General features: G+C 28.9%; 1 protein-coding gene across 1 annotated transcript in view; it reads right to left on the bottom strand.

Annotated features, from left to right (window-relative positions):
* The window catches only part of LOC122269642 (uncharacterized), a 36,229-nt gene extending 27,480 nt beyond the window's left edge, over window positions 1-8,749 (bottom strand). The window contains exon 1 of the mRNA XM_043043686.3: window positions 8,422-8,749. Coding sequence (XP_042899620.2) covers window positions 8,422-8,749 — 328 coding nt within the window. The remainder of the gene's footprint in view (window positions 1-8,421) is intronic.
* Window positions 8,750-18,689: the final 9,940 nt, after the last annotated feature.

Consider the following 18,689-nt stretch of genomic DNA (forward strand, 5'->3'; position numbering starts at 1 on the left):
AATATTTAAAAGAAAGAAAAAATATGTATGAGCCATGCCTAATGCTTCAGTTAGAGACCTTATAACCTTTAATTTGACATCAAATTTTATTCAGTATGATGAAAAAATTCAGTACTTTTTAAAAAATCAAATTACGATAAAAAGTACTCGCATTCAGAGCGCCGGTACTTTCTTTATCGTAAAATCCATTTTTACCTTTCCAATCCTTTTTATCGTAAAATCCATTAGAAAAAATCTCATATACTGTAATTTTTACAGTAATAACTACCGTAAAAACAATGAATCACTCTAATTAAATATATATTACTGCAAAAATTATGGCACAATATTTTACGGTAAAAAGTAGATTTTACGATAAAATGGATATGATGCGCCCAAAGTGCCAGTATTTTATACCGTAATTTCATCCGGGTATTTTTACAGAGTAGGTTTTGTCAATTAATATGATTTAACAACCTAATTATTTTTTAGACTTATGCATATGTATTTAAAATATATAAATTTAAATAAATTAAAAGTTATTCTTTAATGCAATTTAAAAATGTTTTGATTTTATATTTATCGTATTAAAAATACATATGGTTATTACCTAAACATTATTTAACAGAATAAGCAATTTGAATAACTTATAGTATTTTTCCTTATAACTTCCTCCAACAATGCAACAAAAAGATCTTAAAAAATAATATCAATAGGGAAAGTATCCATGAATGATAAGTCTGGTTACTCCAAAACTAATAAAACACGAACTCGTAAACTGAAAATTGCAGAAAGAATTAGAGCTTGGCTTAGTTATGATGGTTTATAATCAAAAAGGAAATAAAATAAAAATACTATATCGCAGTTATAAATGATCACGCGACTAGAAATAATGATCTACGTTTTTATTTCATGATTTGCTTAATTTGCATTTTATAAAAAGAAAGTGAATTCGTGTCAAAGTAAAAATTTGACCCGATTCAATAATTCTTTTTTATCAAGCAAGTAGAAAATTTTACTGAAGAAAATAACTAGAAATAAAAAATATATTACTGTTCGAACGAAGATTTTTAGGTCAGGGATAGTTTAATGAAAATAAGTTTTAAAAAAAAATTCTTATCAATAAGTCTTTGTGAGGGTTATTACAGATTCCGCTATTATAAGCAAATTACATTTATTCAATTTTACATAAGCGTATTCGAATGCGTTGTTATGCAAAAGCTGTTTAGGACAAAAAGAGAGACATGTTTTTTTTTATCTTAGTTAATAGACCTGTTGTCTTTTCATATTTTCGAGTTGTAGCTTTAAAATAGGAATTGTTTTGTCTTCCTCAATTAAGTGTCTTTTGTATGTTATTTCTTCTAAATAAAGGGGTATTTGGAATGACGAAAGAAGTTTTGCCGAATTTTGTTTTTGAAGGAAATGCGTTTTGGTTAAAAGTTCTTTATGGACAAATATCAAATATATACAACGGTAGCCGCCAATTTGGCCACTCAATTAAACTCGTCGCTTTGCGGCTCTGCAATTCAAAGTATGGTACTTTGGTAGTAAATTGTTTAAATAATTAATAAAATAATTTTAAACTATTAATTAAGAAATTAAATTTTAACTATTATTTTAAAAAAAGACATTAAGAACTATTGGTACTATACGGGATTCTTAACTTCAAGTAAAACTCTTGAGAGAAACCCCAAGAATTGTTAGAATCTTAAGCAGAAGATAAAACTATTGATAAAAATCTAGTTGGGCAACGCCTTTTTTCTAGTAAAAAAATTTAGCATAATCATATATATATATATATATATATATATATATATATATATATATATATATATATATATATATATATATATATATATATATATATATATATATATATATATATATATATATATATATATATATATATATATATATATATATATATAAAAGTTTAAATGTTTATTCCGGCAGGACCGGAAAATTACAATTCATGTGAAATATATTTTTTACTTATACTTTACATTCTAAACTACGCATTTCGAATTTAAAATTTGTATTATATTTTTGCATCTAAAAAATTTAATATCCGCATTTTTGACTAAATAAAAAAAGAAAAAAAAGCGAAGGAAAGAAATTTATAGGCCCATCTAAGGAAAACTTTAAATCTTTTTCAGTTGGACTAAAAAAAATGTGACAAATATGAATCACAATAACAACTTTGAAATTCAAAAAAAAATTATTGATGCACCGTACCCCGTATACAGGAAGTTCATGCAGTAAATGCAGTGCACAACAATTGCGACTATCCTTTTTTACTACTACGTTACAATAGCACATCACAAATAAATACGCAAAAACCTGCATTTTTTCTTCTACAAAGAAAAAAAATGTTTTTCTCAACAACATTAAAATTTTTTATTTACCAAAAGCAACAGGAAAAAATAAAGGAGTGCACTCTAAAATTACACATAACATCTGCCCTTTTACCAGTTCTTACAAGACGGTTATGTGAATAAAAACATGCGATAGTAAATAACAAAATATACCTCCAGTAAGCCTTTCCCAAGGAAAACCCTACCACTTGCTATAAATATATATTCATTCACTCACTTAAACCTTTACCGAAATTTTTATACAGCAAACGGTGGAGGGGACACTGACCTGGGGACTAACGGTGCCCCGCCCTTGACCCTGAGAAGACGACGACCCCTTTAAGAGAGAGGGGGTTACAAGGAGAACCCATTCTGGCCCCCTAGATCCCCGACAGACAGAAGGGTTTTGCGAGGCCGTGGGAATGGGAGAGGTTAAAAAAAATTGTGGAAAAAAATCCGGTAGAAAAAAGCCACCTTGCGCTCGGGAAGAGGAAGAGATGGTGGGTAGTTTTTCAGTCAAAATATGTGATAAGGGACAAAAAAAATAAGGTACAATAGCTGGTGACGAATGTGTTATTGTAGAAGGGGGAATAGGTTGAAATTTGAGTTTTCTGATTCAACGCCCTAGAGTGTATGGATCCTATAGCTGAGGTGTTTCCTGGAGGGCGATGAACCCTTAATGAAAAAAGGGTGCTTTGGAGTAAGAAGAGAAGTTTTGAGAAGTTATAAACGGTTTTTCTGAAAACAAGATGGGACGGGAAAGATTTATAATAACTTGTATTTTCTCTTCACTTTGTATTAAAGTGTAAATTCATTTCTGGATAATTTTAATTAAAAAAAAAAGGCTCTTTAAATTTTAGATAATATGTAACTTACAAGTGCATAAAAAGTGCAATTTAAAATTAATAATTTCCTCACCAGCTGATCTTGATTTTCCGTCCTAGGCTCTCAGTTTTAGGTTTTTGATGCTTTTCGTTAGTAATCAACTTTTAATTAGAGTGTATCTTTCTTCAGCAAATTATTTTTTTAAAAAAACAAAGAATAAAATCTGCATTTTATGAAATTCTAAAAAACAGCTATTGGTCAACAGCACAGCTGTTTTTGTGTTCGAAAATTTTACGGATTTCCTTCATGCATACGATTTTTTTTCATGCAAACAAATTGTGTGGCTAGTAGCTTCAAAAAAAATAACATTCGACATGTTTTTTTTTTTTAATTTTCTTTTAATTTTGTTTAAACTTACAAAAAAAATGATTTGGAAGATAAAAAAAATTTCCTTCAGCATAAATAATACCAAAAAAAGACATTTTTAAGCACTTAAAAACAAAAAATGCGTAATGCTAAATTAGTTTTCAGTAAAAGCTGATTGCAGAATTGTATTGATATAATGTTGTCAAAAATAAACCATTAAAATTTTTAAGTAACCATCAGTATATTTCTCCCATTCTTATTGAACGACAATCTTGCATTTTAAGTATTTCGAAAGGTATAATCGAAAGGTATTTCGAAAGGTTAAGTATACTATCAAAAAACTCGGTTTGAGCGATGAACTAAAAATTGCTAACTTCTAACAGAATATCTTGAAAGCTTGTTGCAGCATTAATAAGGGGATATATTGAACCATATTTTTGTTTAAGTCATGGTAACTTATCCTGTAACCAAGTTCAAAAAGAACTTATTTTATTCAAAATACAATACGGTTCAACTGGGCACTGTATTGAGACGGAAGCAAATTTGGACGAAATAATCGTTTCAAACTTTCTAACGGTGTATTCAAAGTGTTTCGGCAAAAATTATTGAGCTTTTCGATTTTCTCACAGAGCGAGAGATGCAAGGTACATTTTACCATATTCTGCTTGTTATTACCATATTTTCTTCTCCGTGTGAAGGAAAGTAAGGATCAGTTATCAATTTTTTGTAAAAATAAAAAATCAATTCATCAATTATTTTATTAATTTATTTATTAATTAATGAGTATAATTAACGTTTTAACATCAAAAACTCAAGTAAATTTAACATCAGAAACTCAACATCTTTTAACATCAAAAACTCAAGCAAATTTTATCAACATATCTCTTACAGAAAATACAACACAGCTTTCCCCCGACACTTGGGAAAAAACGACTTTATGTTTTACATAAATATGTTACTAAAAAGTAAAAAATATGAAATTTAATTTACTTTTGATCTAAGGACATTATTCAATCTTTGTTTCGTGATGATGATACATTCGTTTTCGAGTAAAATATATTATATGTATTATTGTATGAATCAATAGTTTCTTAACATAAATTATTTATTTAAAACGAACTTAGAAAAGTAATTAAAAGAAATATTTAGAGGATGGGATTTGAGCAATTGTCTTTTAAAATTATAGATTTTGAATGTTGTTTACTTATTATAGATTCGAATACTTGTTCTTGAATAAAATGTCAAACTGTAACATTATTTTAGAAAATTTTATGTAACATATTTATCGTATTGTTGAAATTATTTCATTTTATTAAAGATTTTATTTACTATATTATTATGTTATATTTGTTTTTTTTCCAACTAAATGCTAAAACATTGGGGAAATTTGCTGGCTTTTTAAAGAAATATTCAAATCATGCATAGCTCACTACTGTTTGTTGCCTACAAGTTACTAAGATGCATGGGTCTACGAATCCTGGGCATCCAAACGTCTGAAACTATTAACCGATTCCCAATATTTTAGTATAATTTGAATGTTTTGATACTTGCCATTCTATAAGCAACTGGTTTCTAAAAATTAGTCAGGGTTCCCTTAATCTGCAAGAAAAAAAAACGCAATTGTTCCAATAAAGAATTTCATATTTGTTCTAATTTTCCGGCTTTAAATTTTTGTTTTTGAATGAAATAGAACACACAAAAATATTTTTGGGGGAGAAAATTATTCTGCACACAGAAAACATATTTATAGAGGAAATTTACATACCGGAGAATGATATGTTAAAGATCTAGCATGTAGAGCTTGTATGCTAGTAAAAAAAGTATAGTCGAAACTACCAGAATATATTAAAATTTACCTTGCTTCTGGTTCCATCGGAGTGCTGAAGGGCTTTACAGAAGGATTTTGTTATGATTTTGGTAAAATTAACTATAAAATATTGTTCTATAAAATGTGGTAATTTCATCATGGTACTTGAAAGCATGGAATAAAAACCATTTATTCAGCTAAGGTTTTTTTTTTTTTTTGCAGTTTTGCAGTTTTTACTAAATATAAAATAATAAGAAACATAATTTTGAAAACAAAAATTTTCGGTATACAGGAACCACAAAGAGCGGAAAAATTATCTGATGAATGCTTTAAATACCGTATATTTTAGTTTTATTAACCAGAATATTTTTTTACCAGAAATTTTAATATTATACAATACGTTAATTTTACTAGAATTTTTTCTCATCGGACAATCTTTAATACCTTAGGACAAAGCATGGATGTTCTTTTATTCTCTGTCCTTTCTAGGGGCGCAACGTTGACCCACCTAATACAGAGCCCCTGAAAGACTGACCAACACATCTGCCCTACTTAGACCTGAATAACGAGTGCGAAATGGGATTCTTTCGTTAAGAATTTTAAGTTTTGTTTTTGAGTGGAACATATCATTCTTATCTAAAAATGAATAAATCCAAAAATTAAAATATATACATATAAATAATGCTAGTTTTTTATTATTATTTTTTTGTGAACATTTTAGTGTAATTTTATTTAAGACCTTAACATTATTAAAGAACACACTTTAAAAATTAACATTAATCAAATAATGTTATTCTATTTCAACATTTCTTATCTTTTACATCCACATTCCCACAAGATTTCTAGAATATTATAAAAAACTGCATATTTTATTGCTGTTCATGAAAACTGATAATTTAATGTTATCTCAAAAATCGTATTCGTCCTATTAAATTTAAACTGTTCTTTACATTTTCTTTCGATGCGTACCAGGAATTATAATTTCGTTCCCTTTTAATAAACACAATGTCGTCAAGCGTTCCAGGCAGTATAACCTTTCAAGGACTGATAGTCGTTTAACCTTTCCATACCCTCATATCTCTTAAAAATATCAACTAACAAAGGAATGCTTCTTTTCAAATCCAACTTTTTTTCCCCATTTTCCTTAAGCTAATAAATTTATTTTAATTCACAAGCTAAATATAGATACATTATTTACTTTGATAAGCGTTAACGTTATATGAATAAAAATATTGACGTATATTTACGTCAGTCTGCTTTCCATTCAAAATCGTTTTCTTAACGTGCACAACGATTTTATCTTTCCAAAATGTCGTGATCAAATACGATTTATTCTTTAGTTATCTGTTGATTTTCAATGGAAAGGTTAGGCAAAAGTTTATATAAAATTATTAGCTTATACTTTTACCTTACTTTATACTTTTTTTTTAGACATTATTTTTTCGTCAGCAATCGATTATTTTTCTACTCATATTGTACTAAACTTCTCTTGCAAGATTTTTTTTTCTTTCAATTTCTTTTCTTTCTGTCACAAAATACTCTTTAGAAATATTCTTCAAATTCTTCATTACTATTTTTTTATTAAGGGAAAGACCGGGCAAGATGGACCGATTAAGAAAACTTGGTTTAAAAAATAGTAAACTAGAGCAATTTTATATCTTTTATATTGCAAACATAAAGTGGGAACATTGCTCTTACATGTCTCATACAGAAAATAAATAAATAATAAAGTTCAATTATAATAACTTAACATAAACAAAAATAGAACACTGTCCCATCTTGCCCGGGCTACCCGGGCAAGATGGGACACATAATTATATTTTAAAAATCACAGAAATTAATCTCAGAATAAAGGAATAATGGACAAAAAAACGTTCCTAAACATCACAGTTACTGCATAAGAAGCAGCCAAAGCCGTAATAAGTACTGCGCGTTTCATGAGCCCTTTCGAAGCAATCTGAACATTAAATCCGGTATTCAGTAACAGGTTTAACATATTTTTCATCAGTTAAGTTATATTTGCTAGTTTATATATTTTTTGTTGTTGTTAATATTACCTTATTTTCATGCTTTTTGCCAAATCCGGAGAGTTTAATTTTTATTTTGCACTTTTATTATACTTTGGCTGTCCCATCTTGCCCGGATAGTGCATTTTTTTAAAAAATTATCTGCAAATTTGCTCAAACAAATAAATTTTAATTTTCACTACTCATTATGTCCGTACAATAATAACACTACAATGCCACAAATTTTAAAAATGTATTGCAATGTATTAAAATAATAATAACAGCAGGGCAATTCCACGGTAACTTACGTTACATTCACAGAAATTTTATTGCACTGAGAGCTTAGAAACAAACAAATAATACTAATACACATATTGAAATAAAGTGATTTCTTAAAATTACTATCAAAACCAAAGGGAACCTAATTAAAATAATTAATATTTTTCATTTTAAACAGTGTTAAAACCTAAAATTAGTGTGGTAACTTACGTTACCAAAAAAGGAATTGCAAAAATTTGCAATATGCTTGAAGGAAAAATTCTGTTCTTATACAAATGTTAATTGATTAAGATTATATGTACCATTTTTCTGACATGTTTAAATATTTCTTATGCCTAGATTTAAAATTTTATTTCAAAATTTAAATTAAATATGATTTTTTAAATGGGTAACTTACGTTACAGTAACTTACGTTACGAAATTCACTTTGTATCAAACTTTTATTCCAATAATGTACAAATGCAAATTAGGATATTTAAACAGTATAGTGCAAGGGAGAAAAAGTGTACATGAAGAAATTTTTGATTTACACACTTGATTCACGCATTACTGTGCAAACTTATAATGTCCTCTGTTATTAACTAGTACAGGGAGCTCAATTCTTTTCACCATGTTTTCTTTCTGGCAGAATATTCCATCTCTTTTTTCTAGCTATTTCCAATAGATTCCCACTGCAGCCATTACCTAGACTTTAAATTCTTGCTCTTCAACAGACATTACCACACCAGGATACAACATGTCCTCGTATCTAATCGTATACCAATCCCCAGATTTTATTTTGCATTCCTCATTTTTGTTTCTCAACATCTTTCACTAAGAAACCCTTCTGGTATGCCTTCTTGTACTTTTAAGAGGTGGATCTGCTTAATGCTTTTAATCAGTGGAGCTTTTGAGAATAGACTAGAAAGATGTAACTTTTGCTGACGCTTCTTAATATCTTCTGGTGTGATTTCTACCACATTTATTTTTGTTAAATGCTCTTGTGTTGCTACCGCAAACTCAGAGGCATTGGTGACAATATGTTTTCTTCTCAATACGACATTTCTCACACTCCTTTCAATAGATCCACTTGTCCCATCAACAGGACCTTTGCCGTGTGACGTGGCAAAATAATTCCACATCAATTTTCCCATGATGAAGCTCTAGAACATGTAAAACCGAAACTTTATATCGATTCTTGAACGGGCTGCTTGGCCCATCTGGCCAGATGTAAGCATTTTTGATATCCAGTGGCAAATTTTCCGAAATGTAATCCATATATGGCACTACCGTTTCTTTAGTGTGATCTAAATCATTACTTATGAAGGCCATAGAATGATGCTTTCTGGAGTACCATGCTGATATGGTGAAAATACAGACTTGCTTCTTCGTCCAGTGAGCGGTCCAGCGCCTTGGTATTCACACGAATAATTTTCTTCGAAATCTATTTGAATGATTGAAGTGTCCTTATCGAATGATGATAACGTTGCAGCTTGGACTTGCCATCTGTTAGCAAGCGATTGTTCACGCTTGGTTTTAACATGGTTTCGAAACTGTGGCTTCATGTTCTTTATGTGTTCAGACAAATATTCTGAATTTCCTTCTTCTAAAATTTTTTTCAGTTGGCCAGCATCATCTTCCTTCCATACATAACAATTCAAATCATTTAGGTTTTCTTTTTGGATTATTTTGTTTAGCGAATCTTCAAGTTGATGAGAACAAGTTTCATATTCTCTGGACCAGCACTCATCTGTTTTTTCTGAGTATAAAAATAAATATCTGAAGAATTTCGAAAGATGGAACATTATAGAATTTGCTGAAGGCTTCAGTAGCCAATCTGAAGTTTTCGTGATACTTACAAAGACAAACATTTCTTGGGAGTTTGATACTAAGCAAGACATGCTTTGGACGGAGATCAAAGAACTTAGTTTTTCCAATTTTGGATTCTGAATTTGTTCGATAAACATTTAGTGCATTTCTCGAACTGAATGAAGAAGATGCCGCGCTTGTACTTACTTTTCACCACCATTAGCATTTCGAATTATAATCACATCCTTAACTCCTGGTGCTTGTCGAGAGATTTCGTCCAATTTTGAAAACATATGAATGCCAACATCCAATTAAATAAGTTAATGCAAGTATTTTCAATAAAATTAATATCTTAAGGCAGTGTTTATTTATTTAAACTTTCGTATTGTTACTGGATACATCTTATTTAGTTTATATACCAATTTTCAAGAGAAATAGACTCATTTCAGATTGGTAACTTGCATTACATGCATGTCAGTAACTTACGTTACACATATTGAATAGTGCACAAAACAATAAATAAGTAATATTTGAAAAGAAAACTATTGCTACTTATTTAGTGTTAGCCTCTAAAAAAGAAAAAATATTATTCTTACTTTTGTATCACTTGATCTTTCTTACACATACAAACTTTTCCTAGTTTTTGGTAACTTACGTTACATGCAATAATGCTTATTTGAAATTTATATAAGTAAGTGAATTTAACAACAAAAGCTTATTTTTACACTGCACAATATTTCTATTAAGTGTAATAAACAATATTTATTCTTTGGAACATTTTGAAATGAAAATAATGTTAACTTACTGATTTTCAAAATCTGACCATGTTCTTCACCCAAATCAGAACAAGCAAATGCCAATGTTCAATGGGTTGCCAATACTAAAAAACTAAATTCTCAAAAAAAATTATGATAAATTATCAAACTTCAAACCTTTCTAATTCATAAAACATCCAAAATAATAACATTATTCTTATTTGAATTTTCCAATGCTTTTCCCCCTTTTCATGGAATTGCCCAGCATACAAACCTGGAAAAATATTTTAACACGTTATAATAAAAACAAAACAATGCTTGCATTTCGGTAACACCTTGTGAACTGACGAAAAGACTTGTGCGTATTGAGAACAACAATATTTTCTTTCCGAAAACGCACTTTAGATGTCCCTAAAGGTGATACGCATAGAAGAAAAAGCGAAGTCCCGTTTTGCCCGGGCTTCCCCTATGTGTATTTATTTTAGAAACTTCGTAAGAAAATCTGAAGTGTATAAAATACAACGAAATTAAAGTCTGGTGTCTTGACGTCCTTTTCTTAAATCCATAATATTTTATAGTAACTCATTGAAAAAATACCCAAATATTGGCGAACAGATTTCTTTGCATTTTGGTTTGTGGAGGGTGCCTTAATCGTGAAACTAAAATAGGTCACGAGTAGTTTAAAATGTAAACATCGGGAGAAATACAAATGAGAAGAAAAAATAAAGAAAAACTCAAAAAAATGAATGACAATATACGCTTTTGATATTTTTAAAAAGCCTATTTTAGATCACCAAAATCGGCCATGCCCCACTCACTAAAACAGAGGAAACTGCCAAAGGTTGGGAACAAATTTGGAGATAAAGGTTAAGTCAGTGAAACAAAATGCAATACCTATAGATCAAAATGGGGCAACTTTATCTATAGAATCATGCGGTATTTCGTGCATAACCTATTGTTGACCGATGACGTGTTAACTCGTCATTGCTCTTGGATTATCTATTTCAGTGGTTCCCAATTTCTTACGTCAACGGAACCCTAAACTATCAAGCATCCATGGGCGGAACCCTAAGTTAATAAATAAAATTTATTAGAAGCTGCGAATATACTGACCAAAGAAAGACCACTAGTTATTTTGATAATATTTAATGAGTTTTGGAATGGCGCGTTCGCCTTCCAATGAGGTGAACCGGGTTCAAATCCCAGCGATGGCTGGTCGATACGAATTCCGCATCCGGCCTGCATCGACCGCGGTGCTGACATAAAATATCCTCAGTGGTAGACAGATCATGGGTTAGAGTCTCCTTGCCGTCGAATTAATCTTGGGAGTTTTTCGTGGTTTTCCTCTTCATGTAATGCAAATGTGGGTTAGTTTCATCAAAAAGTCATCAACGAAGGCATATTTCTCCTAATACTTGATCTAGGAGTTCCCTTATCCTCTGGATTGAGTTCAAAATTACAAGGCTTTTGAGTTGAACATTAGTAGTCGTAAACCTCAAAATTGGGTCGGTCGTACAACGACAGTAATAAAAAAAAATTTCAATAATCTTTTAATCAATTAAAATCTTTCAGTATTATGTTTTTATGCCAAACAGTGGATGAATAATATGTTTTATGTCAAAATAATATGTTTTTATGTCAAACAGGATTGGAATGTTATCTAATCTAGCTCTGAATTTGTTTTTGGTGCATACATTTATTAAAAATGTATAAAACAAGCTTTGTTATCGATTTAAAAAGACTCTCATGAATGTTGAGAATACTTATCAGTAAAACATAATTTTTTAGTCTTGAATTTGGTCATTTTATTGTGAATTGAAAAGTTCACAAAATACTAAAGCACCTTTTTAAAAATTTTGCGATAACTTTACATTCCATCATTTTCCTGCGTGACTCCAGATATTTGAACATTTCCATGCTTTTAAAACACCCTATAACGTTAATTATCGTGACGCCATTATAGACATATTTCCAAGTTTTTAAAATTTCTTTAATTTCATAAATGTAATTTTTTTTAACCTTCCTTAATTCAATTTTAATTAAATTAAACCAATTACTTAATTTTTTATCTATTTTTATTTTTATATAAAGAGATAAAAAATATTAAGTAATTGGTATAAGTTTCACTGCTAAGTAATTGGCAAATATAAATATTCCATTTACTTATTAATGATAATCAATGTAACGGCTAACTTTTTAATTCAGTACAAATGCATAATTTATTAATTCATTGCCACGACTGAATTCAACCCCTCCTAGAAGAAAGAAGGCCTTAGCACGGATCAATTTAGCAGTCCGACGTAACGAACATAAACTGCGCAGTGGAGGTAATAAAAAGGATGTCTCTGTCACTATGTTCGGCCAACAAAACTGAGCAGTGATGGCAGTGGCGTAGCGAGCTTAACTCGCGCCCGGGGCACAATACCTTTTTAGCACCCCCCATTCGAAAACCATATAGTATTATATGTAAAATATGCTCCCAAATTATTAAATAAATAATGTAAAGTAAATAAGGTCATAGGCTCAAGCTAGACTTTAAATTTGAGACAAAAAATGCAGTTGAGAAAACAAGACTAGATTCTGAATTGTATATGATCATCTAGAATTAGTTCAAAAGATACCTATTATTTATTTTACATATTTATAAAGAAATATTTTAAAAACACGCAGTTTTAAAACAGTAAAAAAGTAAATATTTATTATCTCTAAGGAGATACATATATTTAATAATATGATTATAATACATTAATAAAACTAATTACTATGTATAAATTTTCCGCTTTTGATGAAGCAAATTTATCAATAATATCATCAAAGTTGATCATTACAAATTTGTTTCTTTCCACAATTGACGTTAGGTCACTTAGACGATCTTGTCCCATCGTTGATCGTAGATATGTCAAAATTAATTTTAATTTGCGGAATGAACGTTCGCAGCTAGCAGTTGATACTGAGATAGTCAGGAGTACTTGAAGTGCCATTCTCAGGTTTGGAAAAACCTCTTCTCCATACGAGATTATAAAAGTACGAAATTCTAATAGAGTTTTACGTTCAATTTCTTTTCTACTGTGGAGTAACATTTTGCAGTCACATATTTCGATAAGAAGTTCTATTCCATTGAAATCTGTATTATAAAATTCGCCCAAATTTTTGCAATTTTTTTTCAAGGTCGTTATCAACATTATCCTCGTTTAATAAATTTTCAATGTCTAGTAGAAATCCAAATATGAAATAAAGGTCACTTAATCGTATACATATTTCTTGTTGCAGGCGATCAAGAACGCTTTTCATAACGCGAGAAATTTCACTTTCTGTGGAAAAAAAAAAACATCTCTAGCCAATTCTCCGAGCATTTTGCGGCGTCTTCTTACACGTATTGTTGCATCAATATCCCATTTTTCACAAAGAGACTTCGTTTTTTCTATTGCCTCTTCACAGAGCTTGTCTCGAATTTCGGGTAGTTCAATCGCTAATGATACAAGATCATTGAACCCTTCTCTAAAATTCATTCTAGGGTCTTGTAATCAGAGCTGCACACGATCAATCCTCCTTAAGATTTCATATTAGAAATGAACTAAAGTTATGAAACTAAAAGTTAGTACATTTTGAAACAGAATTGTAGCTTCACTTCTGATGTCACTTGTAGTGGTAGTGTCCTTTGCTAATTTTTCTAATAGTTCTACTATATTCTCTAGCCCATTGATGATAACGCTAACCGCTTGTATTCTGCCGCTCCATTGTGTTTCAGATTCACGTTTGACAGTTTCTATTAAAGCATTTTTTAATAATTCCCATCGTAACGTTGAGCGTGAGAAAAACAGATATATGCTTTCTGTGGTCTGCAGTTTGTTAAAGAAATTTCATCGGAATTTAATTATTCTATAATTGTATTTTTGATCGAGGCTGCATCTTTAGCATGCATTTCAATAAACCCCCCCTAAAAAAAAGATTTTTTGATGGAAACTTTTTTATTCATAAAATCAACATCTACATACCTTACGACTTGGGACATTTGTTCTCGATGAGAGATATCAGGAGTTGAATCAAACAAAAGTCCATAATATTTATTTCTTTTGATATCGTTTATTAATTGTACACCAAAAATTTACTATAATCTCGCTTTCGTAAAACTATTGCAAATCATGCTTCCTCATCACAAAACTGAAAGAAATTATTGTTTTTAATGATGGAAATTTCCTTTTTGAAGATGGTAATGGGATTCTAATTATACAACATCAACCATTGCCAAGACACATAATGCCATGGCACCGATTATGGTATTAGACTTGACTTCCTGGAGAAAGACACCTGCCTCTTAAAATCGGGTTTATCAAAGAACTTCAAATCACGTTACCAACTGTACAACCATGTGAGTCAGTTTTTCTTGTAAGTGCTAGTTGATTAAAAATATTGACCATGATGAGAAGAGACACACTCTCACATTTGACGTAAAAACTCTCAAATTTGACGATTCAGCAATCCTTGAGCGCTGTATTTCGTTGATTTTGAGAATTATTTCGATCGAGAGAGAGAGAGAAATATTAAGAGTTGATAACAAAAAATAAAATGTAAGGTATTCAGACCATTCATTCATTAACAACTTCGTTAATATGGTAACGGTTTCCAGAAATTCCATTTTTCAAAATTACAGTTTTTATTACCACTCATTTAACAAAAAATGCAATACTGAAAAGTAAATTTAACCGAATAAATAATTTTAATGCCATGCTTTAAAATATTATGATAAAATTAACAACGTTTGTAACACTTTCTACCTAAAAGCGTGTTAATGAAATCATATTTTGTAATTAATTTTGCCAAAAGTTATCACCAAAGCGATTTGGTAAAAATTGCCATGCTTTTGGTGTTCCCAAAGAGCCAGAAACGTGGTGAATGTTTCCATACCCTGGTAGTTTTGAGTATACTTTTTCTCTATGTATAATTAATAACAATGATTTCATCATTTAAATTCATGCTCTAAGGCATCATGATAAAAAATGACCACATTTTACCACATTTACCAAATTTTATTGCATATTTTAAAACAGTATTTTTTCATTAATTTTACCAAATTCATTATCACAGCGCTTCGATAAAATTCATTGAGCTTGTACTGAGAAAATTACTGAGCTTTCTTTAAATTATTGAGTTCCCATGAAGCCAGAAACACAGTAAACTTTGCCATATTCTGGTAATTTTGATCATATTTTTTTTTCTCAGTGTGTGAAAAAAAATAGTCGTATGATTTCATTAAATTAGAAATTGTTCCTAAAATATTAGCATCGTCGGTAATATAAAAAAACAACTATCAAGTATACATTGTAGTAAAGCTAGAATAACTTATTCATTTATAATGGTTTATGTGAAAGCTAGTAATTTTAAATTGTTGTATCAGTAGCAAAATTACTCCTGGGACAGTTTGAATATTTCATATACTAATGTGTTGCATCACTATTTTTGTGCTTTAGATTTTGTATGTTTGAAATTTAGTCTAATGTATGTAGAGCACGTGCCAGTGTCATATTTTCCGTCTAATCTGCCATTAGAAATAATGACTAATGCTATGTTACGATAAAACTATTAATGAATAATAGAATAATATGTTTTCAAAATTTCAAAAATAATTATTTTAATGATCCCAAAATGACAAACCAGTTTCTTGATTGTCATGAATTGTAGTTTAATTATAATATTTTGTCTCTTATTTGCGCATTTATTATTTCTTGAAATAGGAAAAATGCTCTGAGAAACAAATATGGTCAAAACTACCAAAATATGGTAAAATTTACTGTGTTTTTGGACCTACGGAAACACTGAAAAGCTCGGTAATTTTTACCGAAGCGCTTTGGGAATGATTTTTGTAAAATTAAAAATAAAATAGGGTGATATAATATGTGATAACATTTGGTAAATGAGAAGTTTTATCATAATATCGTAAAGTTTGGTTTAAAAACCATTTATTCTGTTAAATTTAAGTTTCAATTTCGTATTTTTCGCTAAATGTGTTGTAATAAGGACTAAAATTAAAAAAACCAAAACTTCAGGTAAACCGTTATCATGAGAACGGAAAAATTATCAAATTAATGATCTAAATACAGTATGTTTTAGTTTTATTAACCAAAATTGTAGTCTATTTTAACAGAAATGCTATTATCATACAGTACAGTAATTTTAATAGAATATTTTTCTCTGTACAATATTTAAACGATCAACAAAAGGAAGAAAAAAATACAGTTCTTTTAGAAATTATTTATTTGTTTCATTTAGAAATATTCAATTTCATAAACCAAACTAACATTCCATAATAGAATTAAATATATGTCCAACAACACAAATAAAACAAACAAAAACTTTTCTTAAGAGAAATATATAAAAAATGTAAACAGAAATCATAACATTTTCACTAACTTTTTAAAAATCCTTAAAAACCTAATCAACGCTCAAACAACAGAATCGTAAAGCGATACCAAAGTATATTCATTGTACATTCTTTCCATACGTATATTCTTTGCCAGTATTGCGGTAAGACCTCGTGACCTACAGCATATTACTTTAAAAAGCAAATATAAGTAACTTATGAGATGAAAATGATCTAAATTATATTGAATTTTAAAAACTTTTAATTTTTCAACTATACACATTTATACCCAACTATGCTGAATTTTCACCTTTAGCCTATTGGGATTTTGACAACATATTATTTTTAAAATTAAGTTTTCTTGGGTTTTTCTTATTTTTTTTACTTTAGAAGTTTTAAAAAAATTACTACTGTGATATTGCTATTTCTATTTAAATACTTATTATGTTACACACTGTCAGAAATTTTGAAGCCTGTTAAACCATAGTTTGAAGCCTGTTTGACTGACTATAGTTCATGATAAATTTGAAGCAGTCTCAATATGAAGCTACGCTAAAACCGTATTATTGCGCATCCTAAAGCTTGAATACAATATCTTTGTTTTTACCAATACTATATCTTTATCAATACTAATATCTTTTATACTTTATATTAATAACAGTAAATAAATTCTCTTGATATCTAAATCTTTTCCAAATGTTCAACATACTTTTTTTTACTTAATTTTTGTTCTTCCTTGATATTTTTTAAAAAATTCGTCGGTTAAAAACAAAGTCTTTGTACTTATATGCAGCAAAATAGATAATAGCATAGAGGTGTAACAACAGAAAATAGACTATCAAATAGAAATTGATATCATCTCTATCAATACTATATTTTCATCAATACTATATCTTTATCAATACCATTATCTTTTATACTTTATACTAATAGCAGTAAATGAATTCTCTTGATAACTAAATATGTTTAAAATATTCTACATATTTTTTTTTAAATTTTATTTTTGTTCTTCGTTGATATTTTTAAAAAATTCGTCGGTTAAAAAAAAAGACTTTGTACTTATATGCAGCAAAATAGATAATATTATAGAGTTGTAACAACGGAAAATAGACTATCAAACAGAAATTGATATCATCTTTATCAATACTGTATCTTTATCAATACTATATCTTTATCAATACTATATCTTTATCAATACTATATCTTTATCAATACTATATCTTTATCAATACTATATATTTTAATACTAATATCTTTCATATTTTATATTAATATCAGTGAATCAATTCGCTTGATATCTAAATATCTTCCAAATATTCTACATATATTTTTTTTAATTTAAATTTTGTTCTTCCTTGATATTTTCAAAAAATTCGTCGGTTGAAAACAAAGAGTTTGTACTTATATACAGCAAAATAGATAATAGTATAGAGTTGTAACAACGGAAAATAAACTATCAAATAGAAATTGATATCATCTTTATTTATACTCTATCGTTATCAATACTAATATATTTTATACTTTATAATAATAACAGTAAATAAATTATCTTGATAACTAAATCTTTTCCAAATGTTCAACATATTTTTTTTAAATTTAATTTTCGTTTTTCCGTGATATTTTTAAAAAAAATTCATCGGTGAAAAACAAAGTCTGTGTACTTATAGACAGCAAAATAGATAGTAGTATAGAGTTGTAACAACGGAAAATAGACTATCAAATAGAAATTGATATCATTTTTATCAATACTATATCTTTATCAATACTATTATTTTTTATACTTTATAATACTAACAGTAAATGATATCTCTTGATATCTAAATATCTTCCAAATATTCTACATATTTCTTTTAAATTTAATTTTTGTTCTTCCTTCATATTTTAAGGAAATTCGTCTGTTAAAAACAAAGTCTATGTACTTATATACAGCAAAAAATTAATAGTATAGAGTTGTAACAACGGAAAATAGACTATCAAATTGCAATTGATATCATCTTTACCAATACTATATCTTTATCAATACTATATCTTTATCAATACTATATCTTTATCAATGCTATATCTTTATCAATACTATATCTTAATCTATACTAATATCTTTTATACTTTACATTAGTAACAGTAAATGATATCTCTTGATATCTAAATATCTTCCAAATATTCCACATATTT

Source organism: Parasteatoda tepidariorum, chromosome 10 (assembly GCF_982258835.1).
Source record: "Parasteatoda tepidariorum strain Cologne lab strain chromosome 10, Ptep-v5.0, whole genome shotgun sequence".
Lineage (NCBI taxonomy): Eukaryota > Metazoa > Arthropoda > Arachnida > Araneae > Theridiidae > Parasteatoda > Parasteatoda tepidariorum.